This window comes from Aphis gossypii, chromosome X (genome assembly GCF_020184175.1).
Source record: "Aphis gossypii isolate Hap1 chromosome X, ASM2018417v2, whole genome shotgun sequence".
In the NCBI taxonomy this organism is placed as follows: domain Eukaryota; kingdom Metazoa; phylum Arthropoda; class Insecta; order Hemiptera; family Aphididae; genus Aphis; species Aphis gossypii.
Genome location: NC_065533.1, coordinates 15,885,931 through 15,907,877, shown reverse-complemented (window position 1 = coordinate 15,907,877; position 21,947 = coordinate 15,885,931). Strand labels below are relative to the sequence as shown.

The 21,947-nt window shown below is 28.5% G+C and overlaps 2 protein-coding genes across 2 annotated transcripts; one reads left to right on the top strand and one right to left on the bottom strand.

The window, feature by feature from the left end:
- The first annotated feature begins 305 nt into the window (after positions 1-305).
- Positions 306-5,351, top strand: LOC114121632 (uncharacterized). The gene is made up of 5 exons (XM_027984048.2): positions 306-632; positions 704-892; positions 2,266-2,399; positions 2,937-3,103; positions 5,021-5,351. The coding sequence occupies exons 1-5, from the start codon at positions 548-550 to the stop codon at positions 5,241-5,243; spliced, it is 798 nt and encodes a 265-aa protein (XP_027839849.1). The 5' UTR covers positions 306-547; the 3' UTR covers positions 5,244-5,351.
- A 10,694-nt stretch (positions 5,352-16,045) lies between these two features.
- On the bottom strand, positions 16,046-16,860 carry LOC126552386 (uncharacterized). Its single transcript, XM_050207085.1, is given in 3 exon segments — positions 16,046-16,371; positions 16,374-16,658; positions 16,824-16,860. Coding segments are annotated over 3 exon segments (648 nt in total).
- Positions 16,861-21,947: the final 5,087 nt, after the last annotated feature.

Below are 21,947 nucleotides of genomic sequence, written 5' to 3'. Positions count from 1 at the left end.
ATTAGGTTTAGTGTTTTTTATTATTACATTTTTATGGTAAAACGGACGGAGCCCTTAAGAAACAATCTAAGCATGGTTTGGGAATCACTGCTTAGTGCTGTAGAGATTTGTGGAACGCATGAAATAATGTGCTGCCTTAATGTGTAGAGGTATATATCGCACAGTTAGCAGTCGTTGTCTATAGCGCTGTGTAACAGCCGGCCGTCAGGAATTCACAACCGGTTTTTTTAGAGCGTTGCTCACCTGCTTCTTATAAAATCATTGGTGTAGGGCTGTAATGTTATTTCGATATGTAGCTGCTGGTAGTAGGAACCACCACCCCCCCACTACTTACCGCTATCGAAGCAGCAAATTAAATATCTCTGGGAGGGTGTATCACAACTCACAATAGGCGCGCATTCCATTTACGACCTTGTTCACTAGTGCACCAGTCTTTTCAAAACGACGTTTTTATAGATCATTCAGATACTTTTTATTTTATTCACGGAATTTGTTTTTCTGACATTTTCTTTGTTTTATCGAACTGCATTTACAAGAAGACTACACCATGACGTCAATAGCTTTTGTTTTGATAATGACGATCATCTCTATGACCAGTGGCAGAGCCGAAATAAATACCGATTTGCCAGGAGGTAAGTACATAAATATCAATCCATTATAGAAATCAAACCAACTAATTATCATTAATTACTATGTATTACAGACGCCCGAGGTATCTCGTATAAATGCCCGTCAGTTATATCTACTGAGTATGACGTAACGGTAAATTCGGATACGCCATTGATTGCTGGCTGCGCTCAAATCGTCTACGATTCTAATGATACAATAAAACAATCATACAACCTGTGGTTTGGTAATGAACGACATAGAGGACAAGATTGTCATGATCCAAGTGCGTATAATTAATAATAATTTTAATAATATACAAGTTTCTGTGATTAGAAAAAGTTTAATAACTGCAAAACAATAATTTAACGTTAATTGTTATATTAACAATTTGTATTTTACAGGCAGTAATAAATTTTCCAATATACTACTTTATCTGTTAAATATAATATTATATAATTGCCAGTATGTCAGATTCAGCTAAACATTTAATATCATTCTCAATGGAGCAATATTTTATTCTTACTTGCCTATAATAAAACAACAACAAGATAATAGTAATGATAATCATACAGATAAATAATTATTTTAAACTAATCATTTAAAACTAAAATAATTCATGTCATTAAAATATTTTTATTTATGTACAAACGCCTAATGGGCACAGATAATTAGTACTTGATTAATTTTAAGCAAAGCTGGGCATTAACAAATTAAAAGTTAAAATGTTAAGTTAATTAACTCTTTACTTTTTTTTGAAATTAACTTTTAACTTAATAAGTTACTTTTTTTTAAAGATAAATGTGTTAACTTCAAGTTAATTTTATTTAAAAATATTTAAATTGATTTAATTTATATTAATTCGTCTATTAGTCCAAAAAAAAAAAAAAAAATGCAAATTGTTGAATAGTATTTTTAGAAAAGTAGGTTTTTTGATAGTTAATACTTTGATATATTATTTTTAATTTCCCTAGTAATTTTCTAGTGCACCAAGAAAAACCATCTAATAAACATTATGTGTCTGGAATTTGTTATTTTGAAAATTAGAAAATTTTAACTAAATTAAGTTAAGTTACTTTTTATTTTCAAAGTTAACGTTTAACTTAACGAGTTAACGAAAAAAAAATATGAGTAACTTTTAACTTAACTTAACTTTATTAATTTAAAATAACTTAACTTAACGAGTTATAAAAAAAAAATTGTTAACTTGTCCAGCCTTGATTTTAAGTAAAAAAAATATATGTTACAAGGAGCAACACATAAAATGTTTATGATAATATTGATAACTGCAGTATAAAATATATCATCTTAATTCTAAAAACAATAATAAATACTATTTGAAAATATTTATATATTTTTAATTGTTTTCTAATGATTTTGTAATACATAAAAAAGTATTAAAATAAAATTATTAGATTAAATTAACATTTCTAATATTAATGAAGATGCTCCATTTATTTTCAAACAACCTCAATTTGTCATGTAGCTTAAAGACAATCAGTAGTATAGATATGATATTTTTAAATATAATATTATAATTGTTGATAGTTGTAACCCTATTCGAATAAACTAACCTAAGAAATTATGTCAAAAACTCATACCATATCACATTTATTAAGCTTTTGTAATTTGTTTTGTCGCCATGGACATATTATTTAGGGATGGACTATTTTCATTTTAATTGTCTGGCAAAAGAACTCGAGCAGTCAAAAGACACCTCTAAGGGACTTATGTACATGAGACTATACAATGATGATTTTAACAAGACTCTAAAACCTGATTACAAATGTGCAGTAAGTATATTAAATTTAAATTTGTTATTAAAGCAGATCCATCATCAGGTTTTTTCAAATCCTTATAATTAATTAAAATACATTTTAATTCAATGGTAAATTTTGTTTATTTTTTTTTTTTTTTGGTTTATTAAAATACATATTTACAATCTGTATCATTTGTAAAATAAGCAAATGTGATGCATATTTATTGTATATGATTCATATTATATTTTGATGGAAATAAAAACATTTTTATATCATAGTGTATGGCGTGACATGGCTTGTGAGGGTTTAACTTTATAATTATGAGTTTTTTATTTTTAATTGTCTCTATAATAATTTTGTCTGCCAATATCTTTAGTTGCTGAATAATTTGCAAGAAATATATTATTTTTAAAATTATTTTCTTATTTGAACACTCAAAACACCCGAACGATAACTTAGTATAATTTTGATTTAACAATAAAATGTGTTCATTTCACCATAAAACATAATTTCCTCTCATCTGAGCTTGTTTATATAACACTGGTTAAATTTATTTCTCATTCACCACAGTTGTTCGAGGCAGTCAACGGAAACCTTAATTCATTCCGGATTGCAGTTAGCGAGAACATTTCATGTAATGGCTTGTTTGACGTACTTTACCCATCACAGATGATTCCTGAGTCTAACAAGGGGTCCATGTTGCTCTTGTTTAAAAGAAAACAAGTTGATTTAGAAAGGTTAGTCTTGTAGCGAAAGCTCCCCATCGCTTTTATATTAAGTGTATATTATATTATATAGTACTTTTATCTCAATGGTGTGTTTAGCACTTATGTTTATTTTTCTTAGTGTGCGATAGTTCACTAAATTTGGTACTGAATAGCAACCTAACATAAAACATAAAAAAAAAAAATACATAAACATAGCATAATGTTTGCATATATTTAAAAATCAAATGAAAAATATTATTTGATCAATTTAATTTTATAACAAACAAATGATAAAAATATTTTTGTAAATTATAGTATTATTATTTTGTCAGTTGTACATTACCATTAATGCATTATATTATTACCTTTATTTTTTTAATGATAATATAAATTATTTATTGACATTATTCTTTTACACTGTACTGACAATCTATACAGCTTTGGATGCTTGAAAAAAATATTAAGATATTGACCCATCTTTATCTCTATAGGTTTATTTTTTAGGTAAATTATTTAAACATAAAATCGCTAAGTTGTTATATTAATACCAATTAATAAGTTAATAAAATATAATTAAAAACTACTATTTTATTTTAGACTCATTGTGTATAAATAGACTATACACATATATATTTATTTTTTGATGAATTGGGTTTAACTAAGTAGCTGAGATAAAGACATATGTCATATGTTATTGTCCAAAAGATAATCTAAATAAATTATGTATATTTATATAAATAACTTAGTATAATTGAATGAACTAATTTATAAATTTATATGCACATTTTATTTTAAAAAATAATGCCTACTACTTCAGAAAACATTTCCAATAGAAATTAACCATAAATTAATTTAATATAAAAGCACACAATGTAACCTTTCATAGAACATACAAATCTTCAGTTTACATAGAATAGATAACATATTAGTTATGTAGTTCAGTTATTATATAGCATTTACATAATACCAAATTAAAAGGTATTTGATATTTGTGGTTGATTCGTCATATTATATTATCAAGGAATTATAAACATTAACTTGAGAAAAATAATATTAACTGTTAAATATGTTAGGTATATATTATTTAATGCAGTGTCTAAATTAATAATTACAAGTTGGTAAAAAATGCTGTTATATATATAAATATATATCTATTTAGTATATGTTCACAAGCAATTGATATTATAATTAAAATACTTAAAATATTTATAGGTATATTTATTATGTTTTAGTGTGTAAAATTCTTAGATTGATAATTTGAAATTACTAGATTTCATTCTTGTGACATTTATTATTCAGCGCTTGACTTTTTATAATAAGATCTAAATTATCTAAAACAATTAAAAATAAAATCTAAATAGTTAATATTTATAGTTAATCTTAAGTTTAAAAGAGTATATATAAATTCCTTATTATTGTATAATTTATTAAAATGTATGAATCTTACACTAACTATCTTTTTATTATGTGTAATTTATAGATTTTGTTAATACTTGATATTTTTTTAAGTTTTTAAAAATTTAAAAATAAATATCAAAAAACTAAATACCTACTTATTAAAGAAAAATACGAATAGGTAGTCCAAATTTTTTTTTTTATTTTAAATTTATGTAAATCAATTTCAAAAAGTTCTTCATTGTTTACCAACTTAACAATTACTAATAGTTAAAATAATCAATAATATTATATTAAGAAACAATATTCATTTGAAAACAAATGTAGATAATTTGAATATTATGATACAGTCACTGTACATTTTAAGAATATGGTAGTTGGACCAAATATGTATTTAAACGTTTATCAAGTAATAATGGGTTACAAAAATGATAACGTATGTCGAAGGGATATTATAGATATTTAGTTATAGAATAATGAACTATACATATTATATTAATTGGTTATCAGCATTTTTATAAATTATCTTATTTTTTTTGTTTACTTGAAAAGGAAACGACGAGATACCTCATCCTCAATAATTGATGGAGATGACGGACGTGGAAACTCACCATCAAATGTTAAGTCAAAATCCAAAGCTGATGTTCCAGTATTGGCAGGCATTAGTCCTTACACTCTGTTGGTTGTCAATCGTGTGAGCAACAAAAATTCAACGGGTATCATAAAGTACACAAAAAGATTATGGAATGATATAATAGAAATATTTACAGATTAATTATCTACATATATTTTCTTTGAAGTATCCATTGCAAATCAGCATATTACTATTTTATATTTTATCCTTAATACAGTTTCTTTAAAATTTGAGAATAAAAAATTTCTAAAACAAACAGCATCGGTATTTTTATTTATTTTTTAGTATGTAATCTAATCTAGTTAAGTAATATTGTATTGCAAATACGGTAATACCAACAACATTATAAACAAATGGTTTCCTAACAAAGAACGAATGAACTTATTTTTCAATAATATTGTTGTATTTTTACAAATTAATAAAGCAATTTAGATTTTCAATAGTTTTCTTTGGAAATGTCATTTTTTGTATTAAAATATTAAAAAATAATTAATAAACCTATAGGTAAACCAATGTACTGTAGAAAGGAGACTGTCAAAAAATATTTGCCTTCTTATTTCACTCTGCAATTATCATATGATGATAATAAAAAAACTAAAAAATATAAGTCTGTAGTCTTTGTTAAGATTTTGAAAGGTTAGGTTTTGACCACCAAAATCAAATCAATTAATTTTTTTGGTGCAACTCAAAAACCAATAATATAGTTATTAAACTTTAAATATTTTGATTCTTCTTGAACAATTAATAGACATAAGATAATCATTAAATATGAATTGCAGAAACTATTATATAAAATAGATCATGATGAATATGATGAATTTTCATGCAACAAACTGCAGTGAGTGTTATTATTATCATATGTTTGAATAAAAGTACATTACTTTATAAACTATTGTTTGTTATACAAATATGTGGACGCAGATGATATAATGATGGTGAATAAAGGTGAAGACTATTTAGTAAAATTCAATATGGAAAAAGACTTGAAAACATACAATGAATTTGATTTTGTAGATATATTGGTAATCAGGTCAATTCTTAGACAACAATTTCTAAAAATAATAAATTTAAAAAAAATTAATTAATAATAAATATTAATACGTAATTTATTTTCAGAGCAAACAATTATTTGAACAAATTGTACAAATATCGCAATATCTATGCCTAAATTTTAAAAGCACACTAAATTATCTCACATTCCATAAATCATTAGAAAAACTAAAAAATAAAAAAATAATAAATTCCATCCACAAACAAAATAAATCAGCATTACATCATATAATAAGCATTGAAAACAGTGAAATAAAAAATTTAAAAAGGTCTTCTTCGTTTCTGATTCAAATTATAATGATAAAGGATGTATAACTTTCTATAATGAAGTACAATATTCCGAAAATTAATTGTAGCTTACAGACAAAAAAAAATGAATTTTGTAATAAACATATTTAATGAATTAACTAAAGAAAATTATAACATCCTACCACCTAAATTAACCGATTTCTATAATTCTAGTCTCTCCCAATATAATATTAAAATAAAATATCTAATAAAATCAGGGGGTGGCTATAGTCCTATTCATATGAAATAAGCAAAATTTCGTGTTACATAGTAACCATTTATGAATAAATGAAATTCCTATTATTAATTTATGCTTGTTAAACTGAAAATTAACGATACGTAAAGATTCAATACATAGAGACATAAATTACTCTATGGATTAGTAAAATAATTATCATCATTATTATCTTACCGGTATTAATATTACTCATTATTATTCAATAGTAATAATATTTTGATATTTTAAACTCTAGGAACTTAGTGCCATATGGTTTTAAATTAGCGGTTTGTATGAATAATTTTGAAAAAATTAATTCTTTCATAACTCTTTTTTTTTACTACGTAAATAATTCAAAATTTGAAAGTGGCCAACTAGTAGTGAAATCACAACGAGCAACTGGTTTTTTAGGATTATTAATAACACTAAATTCATTAAAAAATCTTAAAACTCAACTAATTAATACTAATTGTCTAAAATGTATTCCAATGTATAAACTTAGTCAAGACCACTTAGAGATTTTTTTTGGCAGTACCATCTCAAGGTGGTTATAACAATAATCCGACTGCTCGCCAATTTAAATCGGCTTACAAAAAAATACTGGTTAACGCCCAAATTAAAGATAGAGGGTTAGGAAACTGTATGGCACTGGAAGATATTCCTATACTAAACTGTTCTAGTGTTACAGATCCAATTATGGCTATTTAATAATTCTAATTGTACTTTAAATAAAGATATTAATTTAGAGCCAGAGCAATATAATTTTGAAAATGATGGGTTGCATTTGAGTTTTGAGTTGAGTGAATTTTCTAAGGAGGTTTCAGTATACATAGCAGGATTTGTATCACATAAATTGTCTTCAAAAATTAAGTGTTTAGTTTGTAATGGTGCATTATTTGGGAATAAAAGCAATTTTTTTAATTCTATTATTAGTGTAAAAGATAAAGGAGGTCTAACTTATCCAAGTGACGATGTAATACAAATTTGTGTTACTACAGAAAAGTATTTAAAAATCTATGGTGAAAAACAATTTAATAAAATGTTAATTATAACAAAAATAATTAGTAGTTTAAACAATAATAACTTATTTGAATCAATTAATTTCCATAATGATCATAATGGACCACTGGAAAATCATGTAATTTTATTACAAAAAGCGATTATTTCAGCATATTGTGACATTAAATTTAATTATATGTGCCGTAAACAAAATGAAACAATATCCTTAAGATCGTGGTACAATCATTGCTCTATATGATAACTGGAATGCTCACCAGTTATAAGACTGTGGTGATACGGTGTTTATCGTCGCCGCGCTAGCGCACAATTATTGTACCATCATTATTATTGTATTATTTTATTATTGTATTATTGTATTATTATTTATTATTGTGTTATATCTATGTATGCCTATTGTAACGATGTCGCGATCTCGCGCTATCCCCCGCCAGCGACCGATCCGCTTTTCTCGGTTCGTTACGGCCGTTACGCGGATTTCGCGATTCCCGTTTCGCCACTCTTTTGTCGACATCCGAACTGTGAAGTCCCTAGTTCTCAGTATAGCTAACTTCCTTTCCATCACGCGACTTTGTCTGTTTTTTCCACGACACCGCCGAAACTACGCCGCGCGTATATTGTCTCCGCGAGCACTATACCCTTTTACCGTGTATTTATTTTATTATAAAGTACTCTACTCTCGTTTTTTGTTTCTCTACCAAATAAAAAGTTTTGTTTCGTCAAGCTTGTTGTTATTTGTAGTAGTTACCTTTCTCCAACTTCGAGTTTCATTCGAAGTTCGTAAATTGTCTGGCTGATAGTGTGCCAACAAAAGCCACTATCACCAAAAGACCAATGTAAACATAACCGAGATAGCGTGTTAGAAAAAGACAGCAGATAAGAATGGTGTTGCTATCTTTTTTTATCACACATAGTTATATGAATTGATTACCAACACATTTTAAATTCGTTATTCGTTTAACGTTTTAACTTTTGTTCTGCCTTCTGCGTTTTAAATAATAACTTTAAAAAAGATATTATATTAAAAGTGCAAAGACAATTTTTGGATCAAGTAAAAAATGTAAATTCTATACATCCAATTATTGATACGTGCACTTTAGAATTACACGAAATGAAAATAGTAAAATTTATATCTTCATATTATTGTACTTTAAGAGTCCATACTAAGTGTAAAAAATTGACACAACAAAATCAAGGTTTAAAATCATCTCTTAGGCACAAATTAAATAAACTTATTTTATTTAATCATGTTTAACCTGAGTTTTATAATATTGGTTACATGTGTTTACAAAGTTATTTTGTGTGTTATAATATATAACCAGTTTATATTTAATTATACTTTTATATCCAATTTTTAAATTTTTTTTGTATACAATACTAGGACTTCAGCACTCTTGTCATCGAAAATTGTGCATGTTAAATACTTTTATATAAGCTTGATTTATTTTACAATTAATATATATTTTCATTGTATGCTTTTATTTCAACACTACTGCTCATGTATGCACTTATTTATCATAATATAACATTGTTAACTTGTAGTGTATGCTTTTATTTTAATATACTTTATGCTTAATGCTTTAAAATTTAATAAATCTATTTATTTTAAACTATTATATTTTACAATGGTATTTAAATGAATATTTTGATAGTTTATTTTAACTGTAATACTTTTTTTTATTAATTTATAGTTGTATTGTCATTACAGGAAAAATATCTAGCTGAAGTCAACTCAACATAAGTTACATTATTTAACATAACAGATCATATAACTCCAAGGTTATGAATATAGTTAAAGTATCTACAAAGTATCATTGTATCTTTAAATATTTATTTATTTTAGGAAATTTTGGCCATGAAGTATAACAAAAATGTTTTGCAGATTTTGTTTACTGGATATTTCCAGTATTAAAATTTCCTAAATTATAAATTTACAATATTAAGCCTAAGTTAGGAAAGTAGTAAGTACAATCTAAAGTAAGTAGTAGATATAGCTCCTTAAATAGCGTAAGTACTTGTTATATTATTTTAAATTATAATTATAAACTAATAAACTATTTATTTATCATTTGATTATTTGTATTTTATTAAATTAATAAAAAATATTTTGTGGAAGTTAAAAAAAAATAACGAGGTGCAACTTCATTATAAGAACCAAACTAAAATAATATCGCGGTAAAATATGAAATTAAGATATTAGCGCCATGTGCAAGACAAAGATAGTAACACCATTAGTATGTGCTATCCACAGATATATAAAACAACTAGATAGCCGACTTTCTATACCGTGCTATACAAACCGGTGAAACTGGCCGCCATATGTTAACAGGGCAATGTTTACGTTTGAAATGTAATGATAATAATGATAACAAAATATGTAGAATTCCCTCCATAGGTTAACCGATGTCCGATTCCGTAAAACATTTTTCTAATTTTCAATTGTAATTGGTAAAGGAAATTTCAAATGATATTTTTTAGTTTTTGATTTATTGCTTATTCCATTTGTTTGCTTTATATTTTATAATATGCATAATTTATTAATATAATATAAAATCATGGTGGTGTCATGCTCTGCGCATGGATGTGTAAACAGAAGACAAAAAAATAGTAAAATTCATTTTTTTAGGTAATTAGGTTTGCAGTGTGAAAAAAACATAATCCGTGACAGTGTTATATTATAAAAATGGTTTTTATTTTTAGTTTTCCTTTGAAGGATAATATCAGAAGTTTAGAATGGACCAGAGTCTGCCAAAAAGGATTCATTCCTACAAAATTTAGTGTTCTCTGTAGTGAACATTTTTCACCATCAGACTTTAAAATTAACTCAGGAGGGAATTACCGGTTATATTTAAAAGATTCAGCAGTTCCATCTATTTCTACTGGCTCAACATTTGAAGAAAAAAAATCCAAAACGTAATAAGTTTGAAATAGTTGAAACACATTTAGAATTAAATGAAGATCTACCTTTAGATTTATCAACTGTTACAAAAAATGATTTAACATCCCCAATGAAAGATGATTCCCTAACAAATGTTAATACAATGTCTGTATCGTCAACTCCATCTACAAAAACAATTATAAGGTCATTATTTCCTCCAATCACAAACCATTAACGTACTGAACCAGATACACCAAGAAAAATACAGCTAAAAAAAATTAAATTATTAAAACAGTCTCGCACGTAAAAATAAAAAAAATAAAAAACCTTGAAGATCTATTGAAAAATCTACGATCAAAGGGATTACTTGATGACCAATGTAGAAGTTTATTAAGTGATAAGTTTTAATGGTATGACAAAAGTTTTATTTCTTAATGAATTTAAAAATAAGGGTAGAAAATCAGTTGGCTGTCGCTTTAATAATGAAATTAAGGAATTCGCTATAACGCTTAATTTGTATTCGCCTAAAGCACTTAAGTATTGCAGGTAATAGCTTTAATAGCTTTATATGGTTAGGTATATTAGTTATGAAATTATAATTTATATATTATATTTTTTTAGGACTTTTATGAAACTACCTAGTTGCAAATCTATTCGTAATTGGACTTCAAGTATAGATGGAGAACCAGGTTTTTTTAAAGAAGTATTTACTGCTCTTAAAAATTTAAATCCTGATGATAAACATTGTAGTCTTATATTTGACGCTATGTCCATAAAAAAACAAATATTATGGGATGAAAAATTACAGAAATTTGTGGGAAACTGTGATTATGGAAACGAAATAGATATTGAAGGTATTGATAATCCAGCCTCTGAAGTGTTAGTTTTTATGCTGGTTAGTATTAATGGAAGGTAGAAACTGCCAGTAGGTTATTTTCTACAAAATAAAATTACAGCAATCGCTCAAGCTGAACTTATAAAATCAGCATTAACCCAAGCTTATGATGCTGATTTAAATGTCTGCAGTGTTACATGTGATGGTGCATATACTATTTTTCTTCTTTAAAGATACTTGGTTGTGAATTTGGACCATGTTATGATGACATAAAGTGTTGGTTTGAACACCCTATAAGTAAACGTGTGTGAAGTGGGGGACCATAGCTAGGGGACTATTTACTCGGACGACTAGTGATAAGAAGCCTTGTACGTTGTGTTGCATTTCATAAAAGTTCAGGGGTGTCGTACTATTGCACCGAAACCGTCAAGTAGATGTCGCCCTATGTTACACAGTAATTGTTGTAAATTGTATTGTTTTAAAAGTATATTTATAAATAATTTCTATTGGCGTTATTACCACAATAATTATACCGAACATACTGACATAATATTGTAAATCAATAATAATGGAAAGTTAGGTTATAAATTCAAAATTCCTCTAAAGACTATACAATATTATAATCTAACTCACGTCTAACGTTTAAACATGTAATTTTTCTTGAAGTATTTAAAACATCAATTTTTACGGAAACAGGTATGTATAAACTACTGTCTACTGTACTGAATAGTTATAGAGATGTAAGTCTTTTACTCATTATTTAAGTATGTAATACCTATGTCATATTCTGTTTCCCTATCCACACAGTGATGAGTAGTCACCTGAGTAGTCACTAATTATTGTATTATGATTTTTCCATGGTATGTTTACATCACAGTATATAGAAATATTTATTGTGAAATTATTACCTAATGTATTGTCTAAGTATAATGAATATTAATACATTTATGGAATATAAATATAAAAATGTAATGCTTAAGAACTATTCAACTATGTACAGTGACGTATTTAGACATTTTGCACCCCATTGCAAAAAAAAATTTGGCGCCCTTAAGAGGCCTAACCACTGGAAATATGGGAGATCTTAAATCGTTTTTCCTCAAAAAACAACATATATCCTGAATAGTTTTAGGTTATCCCCATGTAATTCGTTGTAGTGTTGTAAAGTGTTTAAATGTCTTTTTTTTTATATAAACCATTATCCTTATAATTATACAATTATGTATGTATCAGTAAGTATATTCCTTTATAGCTTATAGAATTGTATATTTTTTAATTGAGTTTCAGCATGAATAGCGGATTTCAATGCATATGTACAAAATTAATTTGATGACAAGAATAAATCATTTATCCATTCTAGCTGTCTACATTTACTGTTAAAGCATTATGATCTATGACAAGAAATTATCGTTGAATCTGTTATTGAACACAATACTGTTGTATCCTTTTCACATTTTAGATTTAATACATAAGATTATAATTATGAACCAAATTTGTACTGTTCAAGGCAACACATTTCCATGTGTTATTACCTAAGTTGAATAAAATGTTACTTGTTTACATGTTTAATAAATAAATAAATTTATATACTTTATTTATATGTTTGAAAAAGTGTTACTTGTCAGTACGGACAAGGTTATTTTTTTAGAATAAATAAATTATGAAATTAACTTAGTTAGGTTTGTTTGAAAAATATGAATTAATTATCAAGTGGCATAATTGATCTACACTTATATATTTGACATTATTGTATCGAATTGTAATCATAACTTTATTTAATATGCGTATGCTTAAATTATTTTAATTGTAATAACTATGTCTACTATTGTCACAGTATTCACAAGTTCAATGGCGAATCAAAATAGGAGTGTATAATTTTTGAATATAATATATTTTTGTAATTTTAAAAATAAAACCTATCGATTTTAAACTTTTCAGGTGTTGTCATCCTGCTTTTTCCGAACCATTTTCGCACAGCAGCATATTGCCTTATTTACAGCAGCATCACATCAACTCTCGTAATAGTTGTAGTTAGTATTAGTGTTACTTCTAGTTTTAGCTGTAGTTTAAAAAATAAATAAATAGTAGTTTAGTTTTAGCTGTAGTTAAAAAAAAGAAAAATAACCCCAAAAAAAGTAGTTTTAGTGGTAGTTGTAGTTGTAGTTAACAAAAAAAAAAGTAGTTTTAAGTATAGTTGTAGCTGTAGTTTTAGTTATACTTTTAGTTGTCGAAGAGGGTAAACTCAGACAGCAAAAAGTCGAAGAGGTCTTACTCAGGCAGATAAAAGTGTGAACGAATTTGTAATTCAGACACAGAAAAAAATTATTTATAAGGTTTAAAATGAGTTTAAACAAAAAATTGGATGAGGTAGCTCACTATATTAAGAATCAATATCCAAATTTAAATTTTGGAAATGTCTCAGTTTCTGATAGTTGTGTAACTAATATTTGCAATATCATCTTTAATAAAGAAAATGATAATGGTTTAAAAAAATCAATTACAAATGCTATAGTCAATGCTATTAAAAGAAAAAATTCATCTCTTCGTAAGTGTATTGAAAATATGAACTGTGATGATGTGGCTAATAAATCAGAAATGAATAGTAGTAAAATAATAAAGTGTATTGAGAATTGTAATTACACGGCCAACGATTTTATAAATTACAATTACAAAACTCTAAATGAGATATGTAGACACATTAAAGTTACTATAAATAATGCTAATAGACGTAAAGTGTACAGAGAAGCAAAAAGTACCTCAACTTGTCCTCTTGTCTACGAGTGGATAACACAGACATTACTGATTCAGATAGTTTTTGTTTTAATGAAAATTCTGGTAACGACAATGGTACTTTTGAAAACTGCATTTCATATTCTGATCACACAGAGCCTGAACTTGTGCAAAAAGATAAGTTTCATCTGAACACACTATCGTATCCCCACAAAGTGATTTCAGTTTGATGATAAAGGATCCACTATTACCTAGTAGTACTCCAATACTACCAGAAAACATAGTGGATGAATCTGTATTTGTTACACCATGCAAAACAAAACAAGGGAAAACATCATGTACCAAGCCCCCTCAGGAATGCTTTCTATAAGAAAACGCTGTTAAGTCTGGTATTGTTTTACCTTTGAAAACAAAAAATCAATTTCCAAAACAATGTGATAACCATGATTTTGTGTGTTATGAAGGATCTTTCAAGTTTTCATTTGAAGAATGGTCTTTTATGAATTACATTAATCCCAAAGGTGAAACCTGTTTGGATAAGACTAAATATCCTATTATGTTCAGAAAGCGCATAAGAACTGTGAACAATACATGCGTCGTTAATGCAAAAATGGTCAGATATTTTAAAAATCATTGCAATGTATACATGTATTGTAGCCATGAAGGGTGTAAGACTTTTAGGATTAAAGTCCAACTAACAAACGGTACGTTCGTGGCAAAGGTGTATAGTTCTAGTTTGAATTATCATCACAATCCTGATGACAATGGTCTTACAAACCACGTAAAAGGGTTTCAGCGAGACTTGAACAAAGAAGCGCTTAAAAAAAACTAAAGCGTTTTCCTTAGGTCAGACAATGTTGATATGGCATCACCCACCCAGTTGAATTGTGGCAATTTGCAAAAATATTAAATCAGATGATGTAATCAGAAAAAATCAGATCAGAGGCGTTGACCGCTGATGATTATGATAAAGATGATTTTCATGATATTGTATTGATGTGTAACGATAAAGAAAATGACTTTGTACAGCATGTCGGTATACCATCTGTGCACTGCTATAGTAAAGAACAGTTGGATATATTAAAAAAACTGATTAAAAATCAAAAACCAGTAACTGGTTATTTAGATGCAACTGGTACATTGGTCAGGAAAATTAACAATAAAAGCAAAAGAGTTCTATACTATGTTCTAGTTGTTAATGTCCCTTTACCTAGAAACTCTAGTGTCACGTGTCCCGTTGTTGAAATGATAAGTTCAGCACACGACATAGTTGCGATTTCACAATGGTTGACCGCTTTTAAAGTATTTGTTTTGAAACACAAACTGACCTGGCCTGTATTCACAAATATAGTGACAGATTTCAGTTATGCACAAATGAATGCCTTGAGCATTGGATGGAATGGTTTTACTTCCATATTTGATTACCTTAACTGGTGTTACAGAGTATTGGTTGAAAACAATGTAGGGACTAATGTCACAATCATAAACATCTGTGCGAATCATTACACAAAAATCTTAGTAAACCATGTCTATACATATTTTCAATCGGAGACAAACAGTTGTAAGACTGTAGACAAAATGAAAAGAAATGATGTTATTGATTGGATATGTTTACTGTTTAATGCAGAGAGTTTGGAAGATGTTGAAAATTGATTCAAAATATTTTCAGTAATATTATTGTCTCCATATAGAACAGTAGAAACCAAATACGCTATTAGTACGATGAAAGACAAGTGTAATGTCAACCATCAATTGTCGAATGAATCGAACAACGAAGGCGAAGATTACTCACAAGAAATAAATAAATTTCTATGTGAATCAGATACAAGTAATTCCATGATGTACTGTAGATTTCAGTCGATCAAAGAACATGTTAAATTTAGGCTTTTAGATTGTTCCATAAATATAGAAAATATAAGTAATGAATATTACGATGAATCATATTTACACCAGTTTATAGTGAAGTGTGTACCTTTCTTAGCACTGTGGACACCAATTATGAATAATAAACTCAGCAATGGCATTGAAATCCGCCAGAGTAATGCTAATGTTGAATCTTGGTTTAAAACAGTCAAACAAGACATACTAGAAGGCGACCGCAGGTTTGAGTGCTGCCGGTTTTTAAAACTTATGAGACAGCGTGTGACGAATGTACACAAACAAATGAAGTACAATATTAGAAAAGGGAAGTGCACTCGTGCGCTTGATTTTGACACTAAGTCTAAACAGAGTACTACTAAAGAAAATGGAAAAGAAAAATTTCAGAATTGTCTAGCCTTAATCATTTAGATGAAACAGAGAGTTGGGGAAAAAAAGAAAAACAGCATAAACACCTCCAACCCATCAAGTACCGTCCTTTCAAAGCACTGTTGTTAAAAATCCCAAAGTCTTCGACCATTACAGCAGATAAGAATAACATTGTGGTCATAGAATGTGACAATGAGACTAGGTTCACTGTTGATGAGCCTATTAATGACGTGGTTGTCTGTGATTTAAGTAAGCCATTGTCGGATGATTGTTTAATGAAATCCGTTTCGACACCTGGCAGTCATAAATTTCCGTTTCGACTACCAGTGAAATCTATAGATTTATACGACAATATGCTCCCTAAAGATTTGACGTACTATAAACCAATTAAGTTGCCAAAAATAAACATCATCTAGTTGTAAAATATAGTTACTTATTATCTATTTATAAAAATGTAACATCTTGGACGACCTGTATTTCCCAGATTTTGATACATTGTCTGAAGAAAATTGGTTGTGTAACTTTGTTATAGATATTTTTTTTGTGTCATACGCTTTTAATCTGCGCTTAGAAAACACACACATTTTATCATGCAATGATGTTGCATGGCTATTGGGAAAAAGAGTAGTTGGGGAAGTGCATAACAAAATTACTTTCAATCAGAACAGTATGGTTATCCTGCCATGGTTAATTGGTAGACATTGGATTATAGTCTTTATAAATTTCAACACCAAAGAGTGTTATATCATGAACCTGATTAGTCCATATGATAAAGAGAGTCGATCATCAAAAGATCATTTCAATAAAGTATTTAAAATATTGAAATCAGATGTCATCTACGGTGACGGCACACATGAATGTCCATCGTTAACACAGATTCCATGCCCGTTTGAAAATGTTCCAAAACAAAATGATGCATTTAATTGTGGAGTTTATATTATATATTACGCATTTAAATTTATGGACAATTCCAAGTTCAGTTTAGAGTTCGATCCTAACACTTATAGAGAATATTTAAAGACCTATCTATTAGAGAATTCTGAAGACATGACAAACATATGCTTATACTGTAACTGGCACTCAGATAGGCACCGTTGTCCACTGGATGATGAATATGTAGAATGGGTGTCGTGTTCTCGGTGTTGTCGCTGGATAGCCATCAATTGCATCCCTAAAGAATACAGACTTATTAATTATGATAATATTGATTTCTTCTGTTTATTTTGTCAAAAATGATGAAATTAAAACAATATACAGAAATACTAAATATAGAGTTTAGGTAGGTGAACAAGTTTATTGTTAACAAATGTCTGGTACCTATGTGTGGAATAAGAACACTTAAGAAATTATGAAATATTTAAACAGTAACTATAAGAAGATGTTATTTGAAACAATAATCTACCTATCTAATAATAATAATATCACAGGTTTTAGACTACTTTATGAGATATCTCTCGTATGCTAAGAAAATATTCTACACAACAGTAGGTACCTGTACAACAAAAATAGCAATCTTATCAAAATGCTATAATTAATGATAGTTGATTATTTCTAAGTTAGTAAAAAAAAAAAAAAACATACATAGTAAGTTAAAAAACAACCACAAAAAAATAACTTAAACAATGTTTAAAATACTTTTCATTAAAAGGTACAGAATTGAATTAATTTCATTAGCTTAATCAAGCTAGTCTTGTTACAGTAAGTTAATCCAAACATTTTTTCACATAGGTATGTAAAATACCAGACATTATACAAAAACACAACTTGTAACCACACCAGTTATGCTTTTACTTTAATTCATGCATAACTGACAGTCCGCAGTCTGATTTAAAGTGGGACGGCATTTTGTGTTTTACTTAATGAGTAATCGATTATAAAAAAATGTATGATGTGTGTGGGTGTAAAATAAAAACACTTAAAAAATTATGAAATATTCAAACAATATATATAAAAAGAAGTTATCTGTATGTAATAATGTATTTAAAACAATAGGTAACGCACCTATCTAATAAGATTATTATCACAGATTTTAGATAATTTTATAAGATAATGCTTGCAACCTAAGAAAATGTTCTGCACAACACATAGGTACCAAGTGTAGTATTATAATATGTAAAAAGAAATTACACGGTTTTTTCAAAATGCTATTAAGATTGTTTCTAGGAATTAATGAAAAAAATATATATACAGAGTAAATTAAGAAATAACCACAAAAAGGTACCAGATTTAATAATTTTATTAGCTTTTTCAAACTAGTCTTGTTACAGTAACTTGTAAAATAAGTTAATCCCAACCTCATTTACATAGGTAGGCAAATCACTAGACATAATTTTAAAACACATAGTATAATGAAGGGTTCAGTGCAACAACCTGGTATGTCCACTTTCTCAAAAAAGTTTTTTATTGCGGTTTTCTAATGAGGATATAAAGCTACACATTTCGGTGTAACAAACTGGTATGTCCGATTATTAGATACAGAGATATAAGCAAAAATGAACTTACCAGGTTATTATATTCAGTGCAAGAACCTGGTATGTCCTTTTTATCCGGACATACAAGGTTTTAGCACCGAAACTAATTTGACTAAAAATTATAAAAATCAAATTTATGAGCAAGAAATCTGGTAAGTCCATACATTTATCGTATTTATAGATCCTAACATTGTATGTGTTATTATAATTGTAATTTGAATACATAATATCAATAAAAAATATAGACTGTTACATGTTTTCTATATAAACATAAAGGGTATGATAAATATTAAAGAATTTAAACGTTTATTTCTTCTCCTGAAAAATTTCCACAAGTGGATACACCAAGTTGTTGCACTGGACCCTTTAATTTTTTTTTACCACACCAGTCATGCTTTTTCCGTAGAGGATACCTACTGCTAAATCAATGATGTACTGTTAGCTGATATACATTTTCAAAAGGCCATAATGATGTGTGGAAACAATAATATAAATGCTTATAACTGAAATGAAATAAAATTAATACAATTTAACTATTATAATATCTATACTTACGTAAGTATCATAGACATATTATGTCCTAAACATTTTTACTAAAACTAACAAAAAATTAGAGTGTTGGTCATTGACAAATGCTTTAAAATTTACAGAAATATTTAAAAATTTTTATAATAACATCTCAAGAGCCTCAGTTTCAAAGTTAGACATTTTGTCTTGAAAAAATATTTTTTTAAGTTTTTTACTTTTTTGAATGATAACCTAGAATTTTAATTTCATATTCCAAAGCAGATTTTTTTTCTAAGTATTTTGATACATACAAATCGAATTTGGGACGAGTAGTTTATGAGTTATAAGTATTTAAATTTTAAAGTTTAGATAGTCGGTGAGGAGTGTACGGGGTACCCCGAAAAATATTTATCCACTACTACGTTTGTCTAAACTTCAAATACTTATAACTATATAGACTCACTCGGTTAATTTTATATAGACTCATCCGGCTAAGTGTGTAGACTCACTCGGCTCACTATATAGACTCACTCGGCTCATTATATAGACTCATTCGGTTAAGTCTATAGACTCACCCGGTTAAGTTTATAGATCTATACAATATATACACTTAACCGGGTGAATCTATACACAAAAGGTGCCTACGCGGATTCCGACAAACCACCTACAGAAAAGCAGAGTGAAAACATCAATCATTGTGATGCGCCTGTTGTTGAATCCGACAAACCACCTACAAAACCTACAAAAAAGCAGAGTAAAAAGGTCGTCAATCGTTGTGATGCGCCTGTTGTTGAATCCGACAACCCACCAACAGAAAAGCAGAGTGAAAACGTCAATCATTGTGATGCGCCTGTTGTTGAATCCGACAAACCACATACAGAAAAGCAGAGTGAAAACGTCAATCATTGTGATGCGCCTGTTGTTGAATCCGACAAACCACCTACAGAAAAGCAGAGTGAAAACGTCAATCATTGTGATGCGCCTGTTGTTGAATCCGACAAACCACCTACAGAAAAGCAGAGTGAAAACGTCAATCATTGTGATGCGCCAGTTGTTGAAACCGACAAACCACCTACAAAACCTACATAAAAGCAAAGTAAAAAGGTCATCAATCGTTGTAATGCGCCTGTTGTTGAATCCGACAAACCACCTACAGAAAAGCAGAGTGAAAACGTCAATCATTGTGATGCGCCTGTTGTTGAATCCGACAAACCACCTACAGAAAAGCAGAGTGAAAACGTCAATCATTGTGATGCGCCAGTTGTTGAAACCGACAAACCACCTACAGAAACAATCCAAGGAAAAAATTCCATAAATGAAGAAATTTTTCATGAGGGCACCGTGGTAAATGTTACTACCGATGGAATGCCTTACTATGCTGCTGTTGTTATTAAATCAGATACTGACACTGTCACAGTTTTTTTTCCGAAATCTGCGGACACCAGTCCATACACATATAAAAAAAAATATGTGAAACATTTTACACCACAGGAAAAACCAATGTCATGCAAAACTCCTCATATTAAGTCTATTAATCAGAGAATAAAAGAAATTATTAATGAATGGGAAAAAAACTGTAATAACCATAAAAAAAATAAACAATGACAAAATAAAAAAAACAAGTGGTGAGGGAGCAAATGTGCGGTGTCGCGCGGATTACTAGACTACTTTGCCTAGGGGCCGGTTCGCGGTCGCGTCGGGTCCGACGTTCCGACGCGGTTCTTCGCGCGTCGGTGTCGTCCGTCGTCGGCTCGTGGTTGCGAGGAAGATGCGTGCGCGGTTATCCGCGCAAATGCCGTTTGAATTCAAAGTGTATCACGAATAACATAATTTAGAAGTAGTTATCTGGTCGCGATCTAAGTTGACCTATTAATGAATTTAAAAATAATTTAATATAAAAGTTTATATTATTATGTATTCATAAGAACTTCAATAATTGTTTAGATGTTGGAGATGAATGGAGAATATGATGATAACCCAACTGTTTCAATTCTAACTTTCTCAACACAGCAAGAAGTCACCGAAGATGCTGAAGTTAGTATAGTTATATGAAATATGATATTAGATAAGTCTATTTCGAATAACATTTTATGTATTCTGTATAGTCTGAATTTGCCCCTGTTAAATTTAGAATTACCCACTGTACCTCGCGGGAAGTTTAGCTGGTTTAATCTACAATAATATTCTATTATTAATATTTGAGGATGCACTTGGGAAATTCAATAGGTATCAAAAAATATTTATAATATAAGAGTTATACATAGATATTATATACAACGGGTATCGAAAGGTTGGCTAACCTAACGATATTTAGATTTGAGTAAAATCAGTTCAGTTGTAATCATAGATTGTAGAAAAATATGGACTATAGTTAGGTTAGGTAAATACATGATTTAAGAGACTATAGTGAGTAAATTTAAAAACAAAAAATAATAATTTCGACATAGGATGGCAGGGTTTCAATCTTTTTATACACCTCTACTGCGTACACCCCTATCGAGTTTTTATAGGTACATTTATCTACGTTTACCTTTATGACCCTTTATCTATCCTTTATTTTTATCATACTTAGGCATACGTAAGTCAATTTTCACAATAGCATTGA